The sequence below is a fragment of the Leptinotarsa decemlineata genome, unplaced genomic scaffold (assembly GCF_025532065.1).
Source record: "Leptinotarsa decemlineata unplaced genomic scaffold, Ldec_3_MD MMD2_tig00000133_RagTag_RagTag, whole genome shotgun sequence".
Lineage (NCBI taxonomy): Eukaryota > Metazoa > Arthropoda > Insecta > Coleoptera > Chrysomelidae > Leptinotarsa > Leptinotarsa decemlineata.
In genome coordinates, this window is record NW_027412542.1 from 4,245,289 (window position 1) to 4,265,983 (window position 20,695).

The 20,695-nt window shown below is 36.9% G+C and overlaps 1 protein-coding gene across 1 annotated transcript in view; it reads right to left on the reverse strand.

Moving 5' to 3' along the window:
- The window catches only part of Hml (Hemolectin), a 132,860-nt gene that overhangs the window by 95,312 nt on the left and 16,853 nt on the right, over positions 1-20,695 (reverse strand). The window contains exons 6-15 of the mRNA XM_074172601.1: positions 19,312-19,439; positions 17,829-17,924; positions 13,622-13,813; positions 13,257-13,423; positions 8,484-8,653; positions 6,431-6,734; positions 5,453-5,615; positions 3,471-3,598; positions 3,253-3,418; positions 1,164-1,435 (exon numbers count right to left, since the gene is read on the reverse strand). Of these exons, the coding sequence (XP_074028702.1) occupies positions 1,164-1,435; positions 3,253-3,418; positions 3,471-3,598; positions 5,453-5,615; positions 6,431-6,734; positions 8,484-8,653; positions 13,257-13,423; positions 13,622-13,813; positions 17,829-17,924; positions 19,312-19,439 (1,786 nt within the window). The remainder of the gene's footprint in view (positions 1-1,163; positions 1,436-3,252; positions 3,419-3,470; positions 3,599-5,452; positions 5,616-6,430; positions 6,735-8,483; positions 8,654-13,256; positions 13,424-13,621; positions 13,814-17,828; positions 17,925-19,311; positions 19,440-20,695) is intronic.

Consider the following 20,695-nt stretch of genomic DNA (forward strand, 5'->3'; position numbering starts at 1 on the left):
TAACGCTATCTCGGTAACGGTAGAAGATATGATGTTGGTTAAATCCTTTTAAAATGCAATCAAATCATGTCGATAAATCCAGACTTTCGTAAGCCGTTCTCGAAATAATCGAAAAAAATTGAAATCGTTGATTCAGATTTTTTTGGTATCTTAACTAAACAAAATATGGAACAAATGTAAACGTTTTTGATTGAACTTCATATTTCCCCAATTCATTTTTCATACGACGTTTCGTTCACTCGTGGCCAGCCTCATCATTTTTTTTAAATACGGACCTGTACTTTTTTCACGAATTATTGATGCCTCTCCTCCACATTTACGTTAGTACTACCATTTCAACTTATTTTCATTCAAAAAGAATATAACTAATTATCTGAAATTGATTATCTCGGTAAATACTCGCTTTGTTACTGAGGAGTGAAAAACCGAACTTGAAGCCTTTAATAAATATTCAAAGTCAACTGTTCTTGGAAAAATGTCCAGAGTTTATAATTCCATTCTGAAATTTGAAGAAACTCGTAATCGTTCGTTTCATTTTTAATTAATTCATTGTTCCCGAGATTGTACCTTAATTATTGAAAATCAACACTGAAGTCATATTACCATAATATTAATTTTCTAAATAAAGAAACACAAGAGGAAAACATAATTTATATTTCATTCGAGTTGAAAGAAATATGGAGTAATTTGTTATGCATTGAAAGAGGTATCTGAATTTGCTATAAAAATACAGGTTTGTATTTGAAAAAAAAAGGTGAGGATGGCTTTGAGTAAGAAAAACGTCGTATGAAGAGAAACATTAATTTCTTCATGTTCTGTATAATGTTAAATACTAGGCGTGAAAAATCAAAATCGACGAGTTAAATTTTTTCGATACTTTCAAGAACAGCTCAATATCATTTCATTTCATTTCATTTCTTTCAAGAACAACTCAATATCATTTCATTTCATTTCTTTCAAGAACAGCTCAATATCATTTCATTTCATTTTAGAGAATAAAATTATATCTGATTCAACCAACATCGTATTTTCTCCGGTTGCCAAGATAGCCATAGTTTGCAATTAAATTTTCGCCACTCGGTAGATTTTTTAAATAGCATGATGATGGTCTTCACAGTAGAATTTCACCCACCATAATAATAAAAAGCATCAAATAAAATCACCTGAGTGCAAACCCACTGCCCGTCGACACAAGTACACGTGTTGCAGTCCTTTGGCAGTGATGATCCCGCTGGGAAAGTCTTCCCTCTCAATCTGCATGGGCATTTATCTTTGGTGATGCACTTTCCATCATTTATTACAGTACCCTGTGGACAGAAGCATCCTTCTTCACATTCACCGTTTTCTTCCGACACTACTGAAATGGCCCCACAAGCTGGTTGCCCTTTGGCAGGTCCACATGATTTATAAACCATCCCTCCAGTACAACGCATAGCTGAAAACAAAATTCAAAAATTGATCCCAAACGCCAGCACTTCAACACTCTTAAGTATGGAATACTACATGACCGAGTGGTATTGAGTGGAGCCTTTGAAGTAATCAGAAGTTCGGATCCCATTTTCTGCATGGTCCACGACCATGAGAGAGTAGTAATTGAGGCATTTCTCTATGAGGCAACTGCCTAAGCGGCTGATGAACCCGGTTTTCTACCATAAACGAGGTGATATCAACTTTGTCACCGAGTTGGATCCCGTTCAGCTGAAAGCACACATAAAAGCCGCAAAGATCACTTCACTCCCATGGCAACATAAGGATGAGCCAATGCAACAACATTAAAGACCACAGCTTATCGAAACATATGACCTCCAGGTCAAGTGGACTGAAGTAGGAAATTGAGGGGTTCGTCATGGTTTGCCAACATAGTATTTTCTACACCTTTGTCTACCATAGTCGCGTGATGGTTATATAATTTCCTTGCACTAGGAAAAGGTGCCTGAAATCCTAATGTACCTGCTTTCAGCATGCACACCATATGGGTTCTCATCCATTGACATAAGACCCTAAGGTTGCTTTATTGCATCCTACAGCACTGGGAGGTAATAAATACATTGCGGCATTTACGAGATACCTTACGAAATGGGAGTCGACTAAACGACCTCAACTCCTGATTCTGTTAACAAACCTAAGAATCTAGTTGGTGCAGCATGAAAGCCTTCTCATAAGTGATATATCTTATGAATCTACTGTGCACCCAATTTCTGAAGAGCAGAAGCGAAATTTGCATCAAGGAAGGAACTAAACTTCTCTGAGAAGGTCACCAAATGCTAACGCTCAAATGATCATTCACTCAAACCAAGTTATAGCTGATTTACAGATGTCCTCACATGAAAAGGTTGGTGCGGTTATTGAAGTGGGTATATTGCCCTTGAAATCTCTCTGCAATATGCCATCATGGCTGTCGTAGAGGATATTCCAGAAGATGTATTACAGGTGAAATTTCAGAGCTGAACATTCCTGCCTGAGAGAGTCTGGAGTGTATCCTGGGTATAGTTAGTAGCCATGGGAGTGCCTCTTTCTGAAATCCATCACATGAGAGCTGGACCTGGTAAAAGAGCACATACTCTGTGCATGCCCCATCGCGGATCTGATGTTGATTTCGGCGTAAGGTGAAGTCACTCATCAAAGTAATCGGCTTCGTAAAAAAGTTGGATTTATTAGGTCAAATGTGAACAAGTGTGAGCCACAATAACCGCTTGCGGATTGCAGTGGAGGGTTCAATAGAACCGCTCACTTTGTACCTACTCATCTATCCACTCCATATATAAACCAGCCATATAAGTGAAATGTTTGATGTGGGATCCGATAAGAAAATTCGTTAGCAAGGAACAAGAGGAAAATATACGTCGTGGCCACTTAGGATATTGAAGCAATTCAAATATTTAAGGATATATTGATTATATGTGTTCAGTATTGTTTTAATAATATATAATTTGACATCAGAACACTGCGCAGTTGGAGAGTTAAAATAAAAATAATGTTTTGCTATTTAATGTTAATGGTACTATAAGAAATATGGAATTTTGATGAAGACAATGAGTACCTTCTAGATCATCTCAAAACTCCAGGCACAAATTATATAAAATTGATTTCAGGGTCTTTTTAAAAAACTGAAGTATATGTAGTAGCAATATTTAATAATGTTCTTATTGTAACGTTGAGGATAGTAAGACAAGAGTTGCATTCATTTGCAGTTGCATTTTATGTCGATAATTCAACAAGGAAGCACGGTTTTGTATAACGATTGAAACTTACGGCAAGTCTCTTCGTCTCTCCAATTTGTCAGCCCTTTTATTCCCTTGTGGGTGCAGTCCCTAACGTAGACATTCAAAGTTTCGCACGCGCAATGGGAGCCACTTTCTTCTTTGCAGTTGCAGTAATCAGAACGGCATGCATCGAGAAGATATGTAATGTCGACTACCTGCAGTATCAATCAGCATTTAATTCATTTCATTTTTCAATACCGAACTTACCGTTTGACATGCGGCAAATACTTTATTGGCCATTATTTTCTTGCAGAATTTTGTTGCTTCGTACCCAAGTGATCCTTTTACATTTGTATCGCATGTTTTTCCTTCTGTTGGTACATCGTCGCAGTTCTCTGAAATGGTGATAAATTTTAAAGCTGATCACAAAAAAAGAATCGGTTGTTGAATTTTCCTTAGTAATTCTAAAAAATTGAGTGCCTGATTCGAATGGCAATTCAAATTTTGAATTATCAAAGGTTTATCTTATTTCCAACTACGAACTGCCTTATAAAGTACTGTTCCCGAGTAGAGAGGACTGGATCCTCCGGGAGAAGGAAATATTAGGAGAAGATAGTTGTTGGTTCACAGATGGATCTAAAACACCTTCCGGTTCTGGTGTAGATGTTTACAGTCGCAGACTCAGGACAAAGATATCAACCTGCCTAGGAAACTATGCGACTGTATTTCAAGCGGAAATTTACGCTATTGAATTGTGTGCGGAGAGATTGGAAAAATCCAACCTCATACACAAGTTAATAAAAATATTATCGGACAGTCAAGCGGCGTTGGAAGCTCTAAATTGCAAAGGAGGGTGCTGCAAGCAGCTTTATGCGACCAAAACCTGTCATTGGCATCGCTTTATGCTTTGCCAAACAAACATTGAACACCTGGATGGCAAGAAGTTTTATGGACTTCTGGCAGAATCTTCCAGGATTGGCTCACTCCAAGGCGTTTATTCACCCCTCGAAGCTTGATATCAAACAGTTGTTGGACTACAGTAGGGATGAACTACGATGCCTAACAGGCCTTCTTACAGAAATTATGATTCAAATCCCAAGAAGTGAAAAATATATATATATATATATATATATATATATATATATATATATATATATATATATATATATATATATATATATATATATATATATTTATCTGCGAGCGCTTTCGACAGCTGGTCGTACTGTCATCTTCTAGGCACTCCTCAAACTGTTTGAGGAGTGCGTCAACTTTGTTTAACAATTTTGAAAAACAAATAGTTGATGTTCATGGAAATATATAGTTATGTTTGATTTATAACAAAATGTCAGAGAAAATTCGTGTTTGACTTGAAAAAAGAAATACAGGATGGAAAATTCCCAATGATGTCACTTACTTTTATTCATGTCTAAATGTAATAAATAAGTATATATTGAACTAACTATTCATTAGTTCATAGTATTGGGTTGTTTCACAATTTCTACCATTTCAAGAAAAAGTCTTTTTTGTAAATGATCTTTCAGTTTAGTATATAGATTTCCAACGGTTTGATATTTTTGTTTGTAATTTTAATATTGGCTCTTAAATTGAAATCAATATGGGAATGATCAAAGAGTACTTACCTAGATTTCATATATATATATATATATATATAGAAACAGAAGTTAATATCGGACATAGCACTCAAGAAAGTGGCAAACCATAGACACGTGTTTCGGGCTTCTGGCCCATCATTAGTATGGTGCAGCCAAGTGTAAGGATGGACAACACTTGGTTACCAAAAGATAGAAATACAAATGCACGGAGCCAACAGCAGGAGCAAACCGCACATTTGTGGTTTCAGTTGATAGATCTTGTGTTTACAAGAAAACTATCAAAATCACCACGGAGGCAGCTATATCTACCTGTGTGACATCCGGGTCCAGGAAATTATACGAATATGAAAGTTATTGAGTGTCTTGATATAGAAACAGAAGTTAATATCGGACATAGCACTCAAGAAAGTGGCAAACCATAGACACGTGTTTCGGTCTATGATATATATATATATATATATATATATATATATATATATATATATATATATATATATATATATATATATATATATATATATATATATATATATATATATATCATTATCTTAAAATGGTATGGAGAGTAGGTATATTCACAATACGAGTATAATGGATACCCCATTGTTGCATACTACTGGCTATCTCACATACCTCCTAGACTATTAGCTTTCCAGCTAGTTGCCAAGGTTGCAAGATTTTTGGGCCTGTGACCATCAGCTGTCATTATATCATTATCTGGATCGCCATCAATTTTTCCACATAAACCTTCGGTTCTATTCCAGAGGTTTTCCTTTGCTTCGACTTGCAAAAAATTCTGAAAATTATTCACCATTAGAGATAGGAAATATAAAATATATGATTTGTGAAATCATATCATGCTAAATATTGGGCTTAAAGTTCAGCTTGTTAGGAAGAATTCAAAACTCTGGCGTGCAGACATTTTTTCAGACACCTAAAATTAGTAACACTACCTTTATCTTTCATATTTCACATAATATAAGAAACAAAAAATGTTTGACTATTCCATATAAAATTGAACAGATCTAGAAACCAATCATTCACTCTGCTCTAAAGGTATTTATCAATTGCCGAGTGCGATAGAAAATGTCCCTAAGAAGCATTTGAAATCAGCAATGGTGCGATTCCTATTTGGAAATGTATTCTATCAAATTTCAGCTCCAATGAAGGTAAGTTTATTATAACTTACATATACAATGCGGACTAAAATAGTGAGCTCTGGAATATACTGCTGTTGTGTAACCTATAATTTAGATTTCACGAATTCCCACAAAAAATTCTATGGGAGTCACATCAGGTAAGCAGGCAGGTTATTCTAAGAGAACACATTTGCTGTGTTGAGTTCCATCGTGGGCTTGGGTCTCTTCAAACTCGTTAACGCTGGCACCGTCTCTAAGTGCATGTTTCACTACTGCTGATTTATCTTTACGCCCCAGGCGAAGAGAAGTGTGAATACCCAGCTCTCTGAATGCAAAATGAATTGTTGCCTGAGGCATACCAATGAATTGTTGTTCAAGGCGTACCAATAAATCAGCAGTAGCTTATTATCAAACTATTTTAAGCTTTATACAATCAATTATGTGAATTAGAAGAGATCTAAATGAAACCTACCTGTCCATCCCATCTTATTTTGACGTCCACGGTATCAAGCGATACTACCAGAAAGTGAGCAGATATTTCTATTCGCACTCCGGGAACCTGGCCGGGAATGGGGAGTATTTTATTTCCAGAGCCGAATATCGGTATGCCGTCAGGAGTGAGTTTCAGAAAGTAACGTTTGTCTTGAACATAAATCTCTATGATCTTATGACAGCTCAAAGTATCGCTATAACAATCTCCGTGATTCTGAGTTATGATGGTGAAGGTGTTGTCGATAGCATCCTTTACGAGGATATGTGAACACTTTGAGTCAAAACTGAAAAATTTCGAAAATAATCAATAGAGTTGGAAGGTGGAAGTGTTTCTTTAGAACTTTGATCAATTATTTCTATGTGATTTGTTACTTAGTAAATGAGCTGATTGTCTTTCAATTTAAACGATATAGCTTATCTTGAGCCACATATGGGATGTATCTTATTTACAGTTTCTTTGTGATTATTATTTCTACAATAACATATTTTACAGTTATTACAGACAAAAAACAAAACTTATACACACTGAATATTATTTGTTAATGATCCTTGGATCATAAAATATAAAGAAAAATCGCTTTACGATTTTACTAAATGAATTGAGAAATTGTATGTTGAGAGCTGAACGTTATGAAAAACCACTTGTCAAGAGAGGACTGTCTTGTCTTGTTTCTACTAAGGTGACTCGATCTCTTGTTTTGTGTAAAGACGATTTTTCAAGAAACCAGACAAGACGTGACAAGAGAAGAGAATTGCTTGTCTTGGTGGCAACACTAGGACACGATGCATAGCTATTTGCAAATTTTCAAATTATTGGACGTGACATCAGGGCCTGACGGTATAAGACCAGCCCTACTTCAGTGGGGACTGGACACTCGTATGCCACACCTGGTTGGAATATTCAGAGCCTCTCTAGCTCTGAGGTATATTCCCAGTAAGTGGAGAGAAGTAAGAGTAGTATTTATACCCAAACCAGGTAGGATGGACTACACCCTACCAAAAGCATTCCGACCAATTAGTCTCACATATTTTTTCTTAAAAACCATGGAGAGGCTATGTGAGCAGTATATAAGAGATGAAGTACTTGTTAACAACCTACTTCATCCAAATCAGCATGCATATACCCCGGGAAGGTCTACTGATTCGGCCCTTCACCATGTGGTTGGCAGAATCGAGGGATCATTGGACAACAAAGAATCCACCCTAGGTATATTCATAGATATTGAGGGAGCGTTTGATAAAACAACCTTTCCAACAATTACCCAGCAACTACACTCCAGGAATGTACCCCTGGTAGTAGGAGAATGAACACTCCAGAATGTCTCCCAGCGACCTGTCTAGCAGAGCAATAAGTATTAATGTAGAAGACATCACAGTAAAAGGACTGGTCATGAGGGGATGCCCACAGGGAGGGGTCTTATCACCCCTTCTCTGGAACATAGTTCTGGATACCCTAATTAATCACCTTAACAAAAATGGATTCTACACAATTACATACGCAGATGACATAGTTATCTTGCAGACCGGCAAATTTGTAAACACACTGTGCGATAGAGCGCAGGATGGGCTCAAATTGATAGAAACATGGTGTAAGGAACACTCACTGTCGATCAATCCCAAGAAGACTGAGATGGTCCTTTTCACCAGGAAAAGAAGTTTAACGGGCTTAAAACCTCCCGAAATATTCAAAAGCCAACTAAACTTCTCTGAAGAGGTGGGCAGGATGTGTGAACAGGAAGATGAGACTGTCAGGCATGTCCTGTACGAGTGCCCGGAGTTATCATCAATAAGAGAGTGTGTGTTCGGCGAGTCTTGGCCTACACCTGCCGATATGAAGGAGATGTCTCCCAGCGACCTGTCCACCTTCCTGGAAAGGACAGGATGGACGACGACCTAGGAGGACAACTCCTCGGGAGAATATACAATGGGTCACATGTGGCCTAAGTGCGTGGGCTTACACTCACCCTCCCTACTCTACAGATACAGATACTATTACATTTCTTGTATTATTGTCCAACATCAACATAGCTTACCTGTAAACCCGATCGTCAAATGTTTTGTAATGAGTGCCTCCCCAATGGAAACAAGATCCAGGTTTAGGCAACTTGTTCTCCACTGTTACTAGTTGGTGTTCGTTTCTTGTGAAGTATCCGCCGGGTATCTCTCGAGCATTGGTCTCATTCAGAAATTCTTCATGAACGGTCTGAAAAAACAACATACTGGTCATCTCATAAATACCTTGGGAAATTAAAACTTCACTTTTCATAAAAAAGTACAAACACCACAGGCAAGTCAGTAAAACGCTTTGAGACCGGTGCCTCGATAGCAGAGATTATTGTTTGATTAAAATCACTATACCTATATTCATTTGTGAAATTTCACATCTCGTGATTTGGCTTTGATAATAATTATAAACGACTACAGCGTCATATATGAAAATGAAATGATGAGGCGGAATATATACCTGTGAATTTGAAGTTGAGTTTGTTTTCTAGCTAGATAACACGACCTATTATCCGTTTACGTTTACGTCTACGTGATAATTAATTGACCACTTGAAATTAAGATCTCCAACGTCCACGTAACGACTGTTACGAAAGATTCGTAACAGTCTAACCAAACCTTTATCAAGTATTTAAGGAGCATACAACTTTCCAGTTCAACATATTGTTCCAAGTTTCTGATAAGCTAACTTTACTCATCAAGTAACGTAATTGTGCGAAGACATATTCACCGAGATTAGTGGAATTGTGTGCCCTGATACTATAGGGTCTTTCATTAAGCTTTTCCTATCTTTAGATTTGAATAGAACAAAGTGTGTGTAAGATATCATCGTTCAAATGACCACAACGACTTCCCTGGGAGGAGCGCATCCGAAATGTAAAATTTTCAATGACTCTGGCGCATAAATCAGGCTGAATTTGACCGATGGCATGTGTTATTGGCTTTGAGAACCACTGTGGTTTGTGGTTTATTCGCATACAACTGCGAATTGAAAGAACCCTACAAGAAAAAGTCTAACGGGATCAAATCGCACGATCTCGGTGGCCAGTTCACGTCACCTACACGTGAGATGACCATACCCTCAAATCGCTGGTGTAGAATATTCAATGTGACATGAGCTGTGTAGCACGTCCTGATGAAACCACATGTCGTCAGTGTCCAGATCATCCAATTCAGATCAAAAGAAGTTGGTAATCGTCGACCTATAATGCTCGCCGCCCAAGTATTTTAAACTCAAACGGCATATCGGTTGGGATCATCGGGATCCCCGGAATGAGAACTTCCTCGCCTTCGAATTTTCCTTTGAATATCGTCGCGTAAATCACATTGTTCATCAATATACTTACCACCAAACGTGTACCGTTGCAAAGTTTTGGTGGGTTTATGTTTCGAAGCATGATTACTACGGAGCCAACCTTCAGGCGTAAATTGTGCGGTGGTAAGCCAGGCACATCCAAGGAGTTTAAAAATTCAATTGGATAGTTGGTGGCTTCATCTTCATTTGTTACACAGTCAATTGATTTGAATGAATGCATTGTTCCGATGATATCATTCTGAATTATGTAGTTCAGGTCATATACATCTTTATTCTTAGCCGCTAAAATTGCTCGCTCACTCAACCATTCATTATTTTTGTAGTTAGTAATTATGTTTGGAAATACTTTGCTGATAAGTTCGTCTTTCGATGAGACGAAGTTACAGAAATTCTGAGGAAATGAAATCAATCCGCTCGATTCGTCGACCGGTACTCGACCATTACCGATAGTCAGCAACTGCTCGGAGAAATCTTCAGCAGATGTATCATTAAGCAATGCAGCTCTCATGTTTATTGTCAGCTGAAGTTTCTTCACATAGCGCTATAGATTCGATGATTTGAGGCAAGCGTTTATTTCGTCGGCAGCCGTTGATCTTGGAATTATTGGCAGTGTTTGGCGGAAATCGCCTGACAGTAAAATCATTGCACATTGCAATCGAAACATCTCGAGTCATTGCGTATATCTTCCAATGGTCGGTTAAGTGCTTCTAATGCACGTTTGTACGCCATTGTGCATTCGTCCCATATGATGATTTTCGATGCTGATAAAACTTTGGCCATTGCGGAGTTTTTTGAAATATTACATGTTGGTTCTTCAATAGTTTGAAGATTCAACGGCAATTTTAATACTGAATGAGCCGTACGGCATCCTTCTAATAATGTGGCTGCTATTCCAGAAGAAGCAACTGCAAGCGCAATTTTGGATCTCGCACGAACAGTAGCTAAAACTAATGACATCAGGAATGTCTTACCAGTTCCACTAGGGGTATCCAGGAAATATAAACCACCATTTCCATCATCAATTGCCTTCATTAACCATTGACAAAATTACGTTCAGCTGTCATTTACCTTTTTTTGTTATTCCATGTCAGATGCGTTTTTGCTATACCACGTTTCATAGTGACTTCTTGGTGACTTCACGGAAACGCGATCGAACGGGATAAAAAGTATACTATGTCCCTCTCCTTGTTCCAAGCTACCTCTCCACCAATTTTCAGCCAAATCGGTTCATCCGTTCTGGAGTTATAAATAGTGTAACTAACACCACTTTCTTTTATATATTACGAGGGTCCAGACTCTGAAGCAGTAATCCTCAAACCCATGGATGCATTCTGGTAGTCCAAACACGTCATTGAATCACACTATTGCTTACAGATTGTTAAATGTGACAGTACTGATTGCTGCGGAGTCGGAGATCCAACACAATGATATAAAAATGATTCTCAATAATGGCTTTTGACTAGTACAGCTTGTTACGGAAAAGCTGAGCATATTGACATCAAAGGAAAACGTATAGGGCGCTCATTTTTTGTCACTTTTTCTGCTGTGCCGTACAAATCATCCTCCTACCGGTAGTGAAGTAGTAGAGTGCCGGATTAAGTTCCACCTACCACTGCGACGGATAGATTACCTAACTAACCCATTCAGTTCAGATGATTGATCTGAATTGATCTCGTTTTAACTGTTCAGGTTAGTTTTTTTGAAATCAATAAAACTAGTCGATTATTATTTTAAAAGTGTTATTAGTTCGTAGATTGTTTAACTGATTTAACGGGAATCCATCTAGTAACATTTCTTGTTCGCTTTTTTGTGAATTATGACTCATAACACTTATCTACTTCACTCAGTAACGGAATATCAAAATTCTGACGAGACAAGAAACATTCAAGGAGACATAGTTGGAACAGATAAAGGCAGTGAAAGAAATAAATATATTGCATGAACATTAGTGTCCCTCAAGAGCCTACACTGGGACCAGTTCTTTTTACAATTTTCATAAATGATATATTATGGTTTACTTATGCTCGAAGATGTATTTTTATGACATCAATATCTTAATTTTTGAGAATAAAACAAGATATTGTGAATAACACAAACATTTGTTTTAACTGATTTCCATAAGTGTTGTGTATTCAACGGATTGCTAGTGAATTTGTTAGACATTTTTCATGGAACTTACAAAAAAAACATAAATTATGATTTGTCCTTTAATACAGGTTCATAAAACAATAGAGCAGGAAAACAACTAATTTCTGAATGTAAGTATCTTTGTAAATTCTCAAAGTTGCCTACTTTGGAATAGTACAATCAATAAATGATAAGTAATATAATAAATATTATATATAATATAATAAATATATTTATATATATATATATATATATATATATATATATATATATATATATATATATATATATATATATAGTAATAACGGAACAAAGTGGGCTTTGGTTCTGTTTGAGAATCAACAGTGAAGTGGGTTTCAAATTGTTCAACAAATGAATTTGCTTTCTGACGTGTGTGAGCACCTTTTTTTTCTTTGACACGCCTTCCATCAACCAAGTTGGCAGCATCAGGAGAATACTGAATAATGAATAATAAACAATATAGTTCATAAATTGAAAATGCCAACTTGATTGGTGGAACGCGTATAGAATAGTATTGCAGTTCTGGTATGTGTAAGCTGTATTTGTTTTGGACACTGTAAAGCGTAGCTCACCTAGCAGAAGTTTCGGGTGCTTGCGTGTAGAATAAATGTTTATAACTATCAACATAACCATTTCAACATAAAATAGTAAGAATATCCTAAATGAATATAGCAAAGGTAGCATCTAATTCAAATATAGCAATATCGTAAATATTACAAATTCATCATCATCAACAGAAATTCAGCGATACCCTAAATAAATTATCATTTGAAGGAAATCTCTGCCACCAAATATATGAATATTTGCTTTTACTTAAAATTTGAACTATTTCACATTGCCTTTTTGATGATATAGGAGAGTATCCTAATTTCACTCCCACACCAAAGACCAACTATTTTTTTCTTATTTTTGTTTGAGAAACTACATTCAATATAATTTCAACAATCATTCAAATATTTTTTCCAAAATACGTACGAAATTTTGAATTACAGAACTTTTCATTCAAATGATATCTTGCCGTATACATTACTTTGAGGAGACATTCAAATTGAAAATATTTTAAATTTGATCACAATGTATACTGTTTTATTGGTAGCCTAAAATTATAACTTATCGAGTTGCCTGCGAAATATCACTGCTAATCAAAGGTCCTTCAGCCATGTATAGAAACAGAATTAGCAAACTTTTGTGAGAAAAAAATGTAGTCGACGAGAGATTCAAACCAATGATCGTAATGGAGCAAATTACCGCTACTGGTGGCCAAAATAAAAAATTATTTATATAGATATGTCCTGGATGGGTTTCAAAAATGCAACTATCAATTATGATATATACTTACATATGGAAACGGATTATCAGTACGGGAATCATATGGTGATTGAGTAGAATATCCCATTGGTATATGTCCATAACCGGCTATAACATTTGCCAGATTGGATTTCGATCCATTTAAGCGTCGAAAAATATCTGTAATTCCAGGTTCTTGAAGAATGTTTGTGTATTCAGCTAGAACAATTTCATTATTTTGATATAACAGAAAAGATGAGAGAATATTTTATAGATAATGAAATACTGAAATATTCTGGTCTATTGATAAAGGGGGGCCTGAAAATTTCGAATCAATGAAAACTCATCAACTAAAATCAACTTAGCCACTTTGATTTTAGTTTTGTATCAAAAAATAAAAAAAGTAATAATATTTACGATATATGCATTTCGGCATGGGACTCGGAAGGAACACCCCTGTTTCATAACGACACTCATATACTGGCGCAGGCTGGAACTCAAAATTGATGCCTTCTGGGCAGGAAATAGAACAGCTGAAAGAGTCTAAGTCGCCGGTGCAGTTGTAACCCCCATTAATTGGAAGTTTTTTGGCAGAGCAGACGTCCGCATCTGAAATTAGTTTGTATTCATGCATATTGAAAACAAAAAAAAATATTCATTCATTTTATTTAATAAAACAGATAGTTGACTTGTTACTTCCAGTCTGATGATTATTATCCTCCAATATGAAAACATATTATGTAACTATATTGTGAAAAAAAGTTTTTATAATCAGAACACCTGAAGACAATCGACCCGCAACCAGTTATAAGTCTGGAAATGGGGATGATATCAATACCGCTGTGTACCGGTTTTTTATGTGATAAATAATCGATGCCTAACCCCCTATATATCACCTTAGAATTTTCAAACAGCAACTTATCAAAATTATTATTCAGAATACTCGTCAACGTGACCTTTAATCTCTGTTGGACAAAACCCCGACCCAGTCGAATCTCCGGAAAGCTAAGGTTTCTGGTGAATGTGCAGCATCTCCACATACAAGATTGTCCTTTTTGGACAGTTGAGTGGTTCAGCCTAGCACCACTGATGACACTTTGACGGGTCAAAGCAGGACTGTCTGGTGTTGGACCACAAATACATTTGGTTGTCTTGCATGGATCGCCGAATCTCTTTCGGCGGTCAATGTGGAAACTTGGCTTTGTAAATAATCGCCTTGAAAAGTATCGTGTATCTGTCTGTCTGTCTGTCTGTCAACCCCATAGGTGGTGTTTCCTCAGGAAGACATCTGTATCTGTATAGTAGATAGGGTGAGTGTAGACCCACAGCACTTAGGCCATATGTGACCCATTGTACATCCTCCCGAGGAGTTGTCCTCCTAGGTCATCGTTCATCCTGTCCTTTCCAGGAAGGTGAACAGGTCACTAGGAGACATCTCCTTCATATCGGCAGGTGTAGGCCAAGACTCGTCGAACACATAGTCTTTTTGGCAACCTTAAGGTGTCTTACGGTGGCCTCCGCGAAGATTTTAGAAGGTGCAGCGACATAACTGTCGTTGCGCGGCTTCTTCAACCTTCTTGGGGTTCCCTTCGTGGAGGTGCACAAGTGAGGGAGCTTTCCTGCAGGGGCAGCCGGTTCCTTGCCTTTATTCAAAGCGGAGCTCTTGGCGCCCGTCGCAGAAAGTGCCCTTGCTGTTAGAGGTGGAGTGGGGGAGGAGGAGGTTCACTCACAGTTACTGCCACTCCTGCATCCTTCGCTCTCTTTCTCCTTTTGGCCTCGGCGCCGGAAATGCGCTTACTCCTTGGCCACCGCCAAACCCCAGCCACCGCCTTAGATTAAGGTGAGCACTTCTGTCTAGCTTCGGGATTGGTTTTTGTTGTTTCTGTTTTTGTGTTTGTTTTATTCATGTATGTTCCCACGAGTAGCAAGGGAAGAGTTGGTCACCTCTGGCAGAGCCCCACATTACCAAAGGTAGGCTGATTACAATGAGGTTTCGTCCAGTTCCTCAAGGGGTTCGTTCGTAACCGCATATCACCCTGCGGCCATTCAGCTGTCGGCACGATTCCTTTCACTTTAGCTTGGGTAGAATGGTCCACGGTGCCCTGTCTTGTGCCTCTAGTCCCCTGGCCGTTCCCCTAGCCGCCACCTGGGGACGTGCCCGATAGGTAGTCCAACCCACGGGCTCAGGGAGAGATATCATCACCTTTACTTCTGTTGAAGTTAATCAATTTCGTGTGTTTTTTAGAGGGAATTAGTAACTGTTCCCTTTACTAATCCCAGGCATCTCTTTTCCAACCCTAGAGGTTTTTCTGTTTTTGTTAGCGATATTCTAATCAACTGTTTCAGTTGTTTTTGTTCTGTCATTTCATTTCATTGATATTTGATTTTTTCAAGTTCCCAGAATCCAAATTACTTCTGAATGTGGGTTTTAGAAGTACACTGAACGTGATACACTGATAGTAGAAAAACTACTATCATCACGTCCTTAGGCAACGAGAAATTCCATTTACATTCGCTGAAAATATTAAACCAATATCACTTGTTTCGACAGGTTTGTTACACGTAACTTTCAAGAGCGTCTACGGGGTGCAAAAATTACCCCGACATGCATGAACGAAGTATTTTTACAGCCTCACACGACGATGGATTCCGTTAAGATTTACAGAGAATATTGCACATGTATTATTTTTATCAACAGTCTTACAGCAGCGAACTGACAAGCTTTTATCTACGAAGTGAAAAAAAAACATTGTGAATGGCGAAGGGCACAAAAAGAAATATTATCTCCATATGCAATGGGGGATTTTCGTAATAATCACCAAGAATATTGTTCTATTATTACTTGTTCCAAATTCATTATAGCAGTGAACTTCTAAGAGTGTACACGATGTGGAGAAAATAGTTTCGCAATGCTAAAACGGCTTTATACAACGATTCATTTGAATAGAATTTACAGAGAATATTGCACTTCTATTAATCGTGTCAACGGTCTAATAACTTCCTGAAAAGCCTATGCCTATCTACGGCGTGAATTGAGAAGAAGAAAAAGTATCAGCACGGTCTCAACGCAACGAGGAATTTTGTTTTGATTAAAACAAGTTTAAATAAAATCTCTTGTTGCGTTGAGACAGTGCTGATATCAGCCAAAAGGGTAAGGGAGCTGGGCTCCAATCTTTCTGAAATCAAGATGGCTATCGGTAGACAGTGCTAATATTTATTTTTGCGCCGTTACCATTTAGATTATGTTAGGTTAGGTCCAAAGTGACATACTCGACCAAATAAACCCAGCTTCTTGACGAAGCCGATTAGTTTGTATGGTGAGTGGTCTTTCAGGTCAGATGGTAAGAGTGCGACTCTGCCGAACTCTAAAAACCTGATTCGGTCCTCAGCGGGGCAGGCACAAAGTATGTGCCCTACAATTTCATTATTTTTCAAACAGAGGCGCAGACACTGTCTTCCCACAGTCCAAGTTTCTGCATATGATGATTCAGATGACAGTAACATGTAATAAAGCCTGTTGGACATCGTAGTTCATCCTCACTGTAGTCCAACAACTATTTGGTATCAAGTTTCGAAGGGTGAATAAACGCCTTGGAGTGAGCCAATCCTGGAAGATTCTGCCAGAAGTCTATAAATCTTATTGCCATCCAGGTGTTCAATCTTTGTTTGACAAAGCCTAAAGCGATGCCAATGACAGTTTCTGGTCCGATGAAGCTGCTTGCAGCACCCTCCTTTGCAAGGGAGTCATCAGCCTCATTGGTTTCTAGGCCAGTATGGCAAGAAATCCAGACAAGAGACAATATGTTAAGTCTTCCTATCGAGAAGACTCGTTTTTGGCAATTTTCTACCAATTTAGACGTTGCTCGGTAGGAGCCAAGAACTTCAAACGCCGCTTGACTGTCCGAGAATATTTTATTGACTTGTGTGTGAGGTTGTTTTCTTCCAATCTCTCTGCACACAATTCAAAAGCGTAAATTTTCGCTTGAAATACAGTCACATAGATTCCTGCCTTCACCATTTACAAATATCTTTCTTTTTTACCCTGTAAATAAGCTTGTCAATTGTTTGTTACATAGCCGTTATTGAAAATAATACATATGAAATATTATCTTCATGTATAAGTAGATTCTGTCTGAAAATCTAGTTAAATCCAAATTCCACATTGTATCATTTCGGAAATATATTTTCACCGCGTAGACACTTTTGGAAGTTGGCTGCTATGAAACCGTTGAAATACATATTATCAATACAAAATTCTCAGGAAATTTCAACAAAATCCCTCGTTGTGATGATGCCATGCTAATATTTCTCCTTTTCATCTTCGCCATTTACGAAGTTCTTTTTTCCACCACTTTTTTCCGGTGAGCAATGTAGCAATGTTATGTGAAGTACCTGTCGCATTCGCCATTTACAAAATATTTCTGGCCGCCAGCTTCAGGTTCACCAAAAATCTGGTAACCATGTACATTCACAATTAGAACACATACTATATTAAAGCTTGAGAAAGCTATTGTATAGCGAAATACGTGTCGCGGTTTTTGTAAAACCTTTTATAGTGAAAATCATACAATAAACGGTATGGATTTTCATCATCATCAAGTATCGGCCAGTTCTATTTACTTACTATATTGGCACTGAGGTCCTCTATACTCCTGTGGGCATTGACAAACATTGAATGATAAACAGTTACCACCATTTTGGCAGGGCGGATTACAAGTCGCTGAAAAGTAAGAGATTGTATTTTTAGAGAATCGTCATATTTGAATTGATAGTTGTTTGTATATGATTGAGAACTCAAATGAAATGGAAGATATTTTAATAGGGACTACAGTATTCCAAGAACATGCTATTTCATCGGTCTGAATGTGTTGGTGTTAGAGAAGTTACCAAGTATTTGTATTTCAAACGAATAATATATCTTTCAGCATCGATTTTAACTAATAATAGTATGTTTTGTGTTTCATTTTGACATTTTTTGAGAGAAAGTTCACATATGTTTTGAAATAATGGATGAGAAAGCTCCTCTGAGAGTTACCACAAATATTGAGGTGTCATAGATCAATGAAGTTTGAATATCAGTTAAAAATTCCCAAGTTTATGGGAAAAAAATATAATTGCGACTTTTGTTTTTCGCTAAGAGTGAAGATAAAGAAGTGCACTGGATTATCCATTCTCAGCCTTTATTATTTGAAGCTTTTTGGAAAGTTATTGACTCACTGGAAAATGACACTAGTGATAATAATGTTTTTCTATTTTTTTCAAAATATAAAAACCACAAATATTAAATGCTTTGCATTTTTGAACATTAAGTTTTAGTTTACCTATTACAAAAATTTTCTTGTTGTTATATTAGTAAGATAATTCAAATGATTTCGGCTTGTTCTCCTATACCGTTGAAACTGTATTCTTCAAACCGATAATGAAATTTTGTATTTTACCTCAAATATTTTTGAATAATTAAATATGGTGTATTTGAGTATTTATCTCATGAACCAATCCTTATTGCCAATTGTATTGAGTTCTTTCAAATAGTTTATTCACTATTTTTGATTGTATGGAATTCGAATTTGTATTAACATTTTGTCAATAAAACAAAATGTATTTAATGTAATAGAGTAATGGAAGAACTACTGAAATAAGTTGAAAGTTCTTATTGTATTGTATACGGAAAAAATAATTGTTATAAATCTTCAACTTCAACATTTTTCTTTCATTCATGAAACTATTGTTTCCATATTAATGCAGTGAGTTTCAATGTTTTCATTCCTTTTATATTTTTATAAAATTTGAAAAATTTATCAGTCTATCTGGCATCTACCGCTGAAAATATCACCCCAAAAATGGTGTTTATTTTGAATTCTAGCCAATTGAAATAGATAGTGCAGAAAAAGAATAGAAAATTTTATCTAAATCTAATTGATAGATATGATTTATACCTATTCAACACTTTCATCAATTTGGAAATATTTATATTCTCCACGGAAACCTTACTGTATGTAAGTAAGGTACTGTATGTTCATACAGTACCTTACTGTATGAACATGATGTCTAACAGAGAAAATGATGCTGAAATTATATGGGGTTTAGGTCTGTATTGTTGTTATTACCTCTGCAATCTGGTATTGAAGTCCACTTTTCATTGGTGGGAACCCAGAGACCGTCCTTACATGCCATCGTAGTTATTCCAGAACCATCAGGAAATTCATGTCCTTCGATGCAAGTAACCGTACATAATCTGTCGAAATTATTGTATCCATCAAAAATAAACTACTACACTACATTCGGACTGAAAATAGCCAACCGAGCAATTTATATCGGGTGCAATTTTTTGATCAAAACACGTCAGTATGGACTTAAGTTTCAGTTTTTGGGGTCATGTATGAAGTACCTCGACCACCAATATGATAAGGAAAATTGAGAATTAAAACTTCCTATGTTTTCGTTACTTTCATTTGTAACTAACGTTACTGCAGTAACGTTGTAAGTAACGTTACTGTGAAAATAACGTTACTGCTGTAACGTTAGTTACAATAAAAATTGGTAAATAAAATAGTGAGTTTCATTCCTCATTTTTCATGATGATCTCCTATCAGGTAGTAATGGTTTCATCCATCAATTTACTCTGATAGTATGCTCATTTCTTCGAGTCTTTCTCCAGAAATATAAGCATTGTGAAAATTTAGAACTTTTTTTTAGATAATATCATGTACATCCTTTTCTAGTTGTTTTTTCTTGTAACATCCATAATTGAGAAGATTTTTTCATTATATATAACTCAAAAGAATTAATTTCGATGGAATTGTGAAAAACCAGTGATTCATTTCTCTTGTTCCTTTTTTTCTTTTTTTCAAGAACGAATCACAGGCAGTACAGGAGAATCCTTAAGGCTCTCTTAGAGCGGTGCCTGTGCGAAAGTAGCGACTAACTTTGGATTTGAATCTCTGGAGATCAAATTATTCTGGAACAACGTTCTCAGGAAGTTTATTCGACATAAACATAGTTATCCAAATGGAAGAGTTCTTGCCCAGTGGAGTTCGAGGTGTACTGAGTTGAGCCTCAAAACTATGATCAGTCACAGTCCGGCTCGTATTTCTGATATGAACCGCTCTTGGAGGAATCAAATATGTCAAGTCACTTGAATACCTCTAGTGAAAGTATCTATAAAAGAGTGACAAATCTTCAACCTTTCTTCGATGTTCCGGGCTATCGAGGTTGCAAATGATGTTCGTGTCTCCAATCAGGCGAATGGCTCTTTTCTGGGTGGAATCCAGCAGTTTCAGGGTATGCTTGGGGGCGAAAATACATGTGACCAATACTCAAAAGAAGATCCGATCTGAGCTTCATAAAGCATTAATAGCTGCTTGGGTGTATACAGTTTTCTGGTTCGGAGACAATTATCTTTTTGGAGGTAACTTATGCCTGGGTTTTCGTAACCTTGAATCCAACCTGGTTACTTTTACCCCAATTCAAAATCACCTCCTAATCTGCATT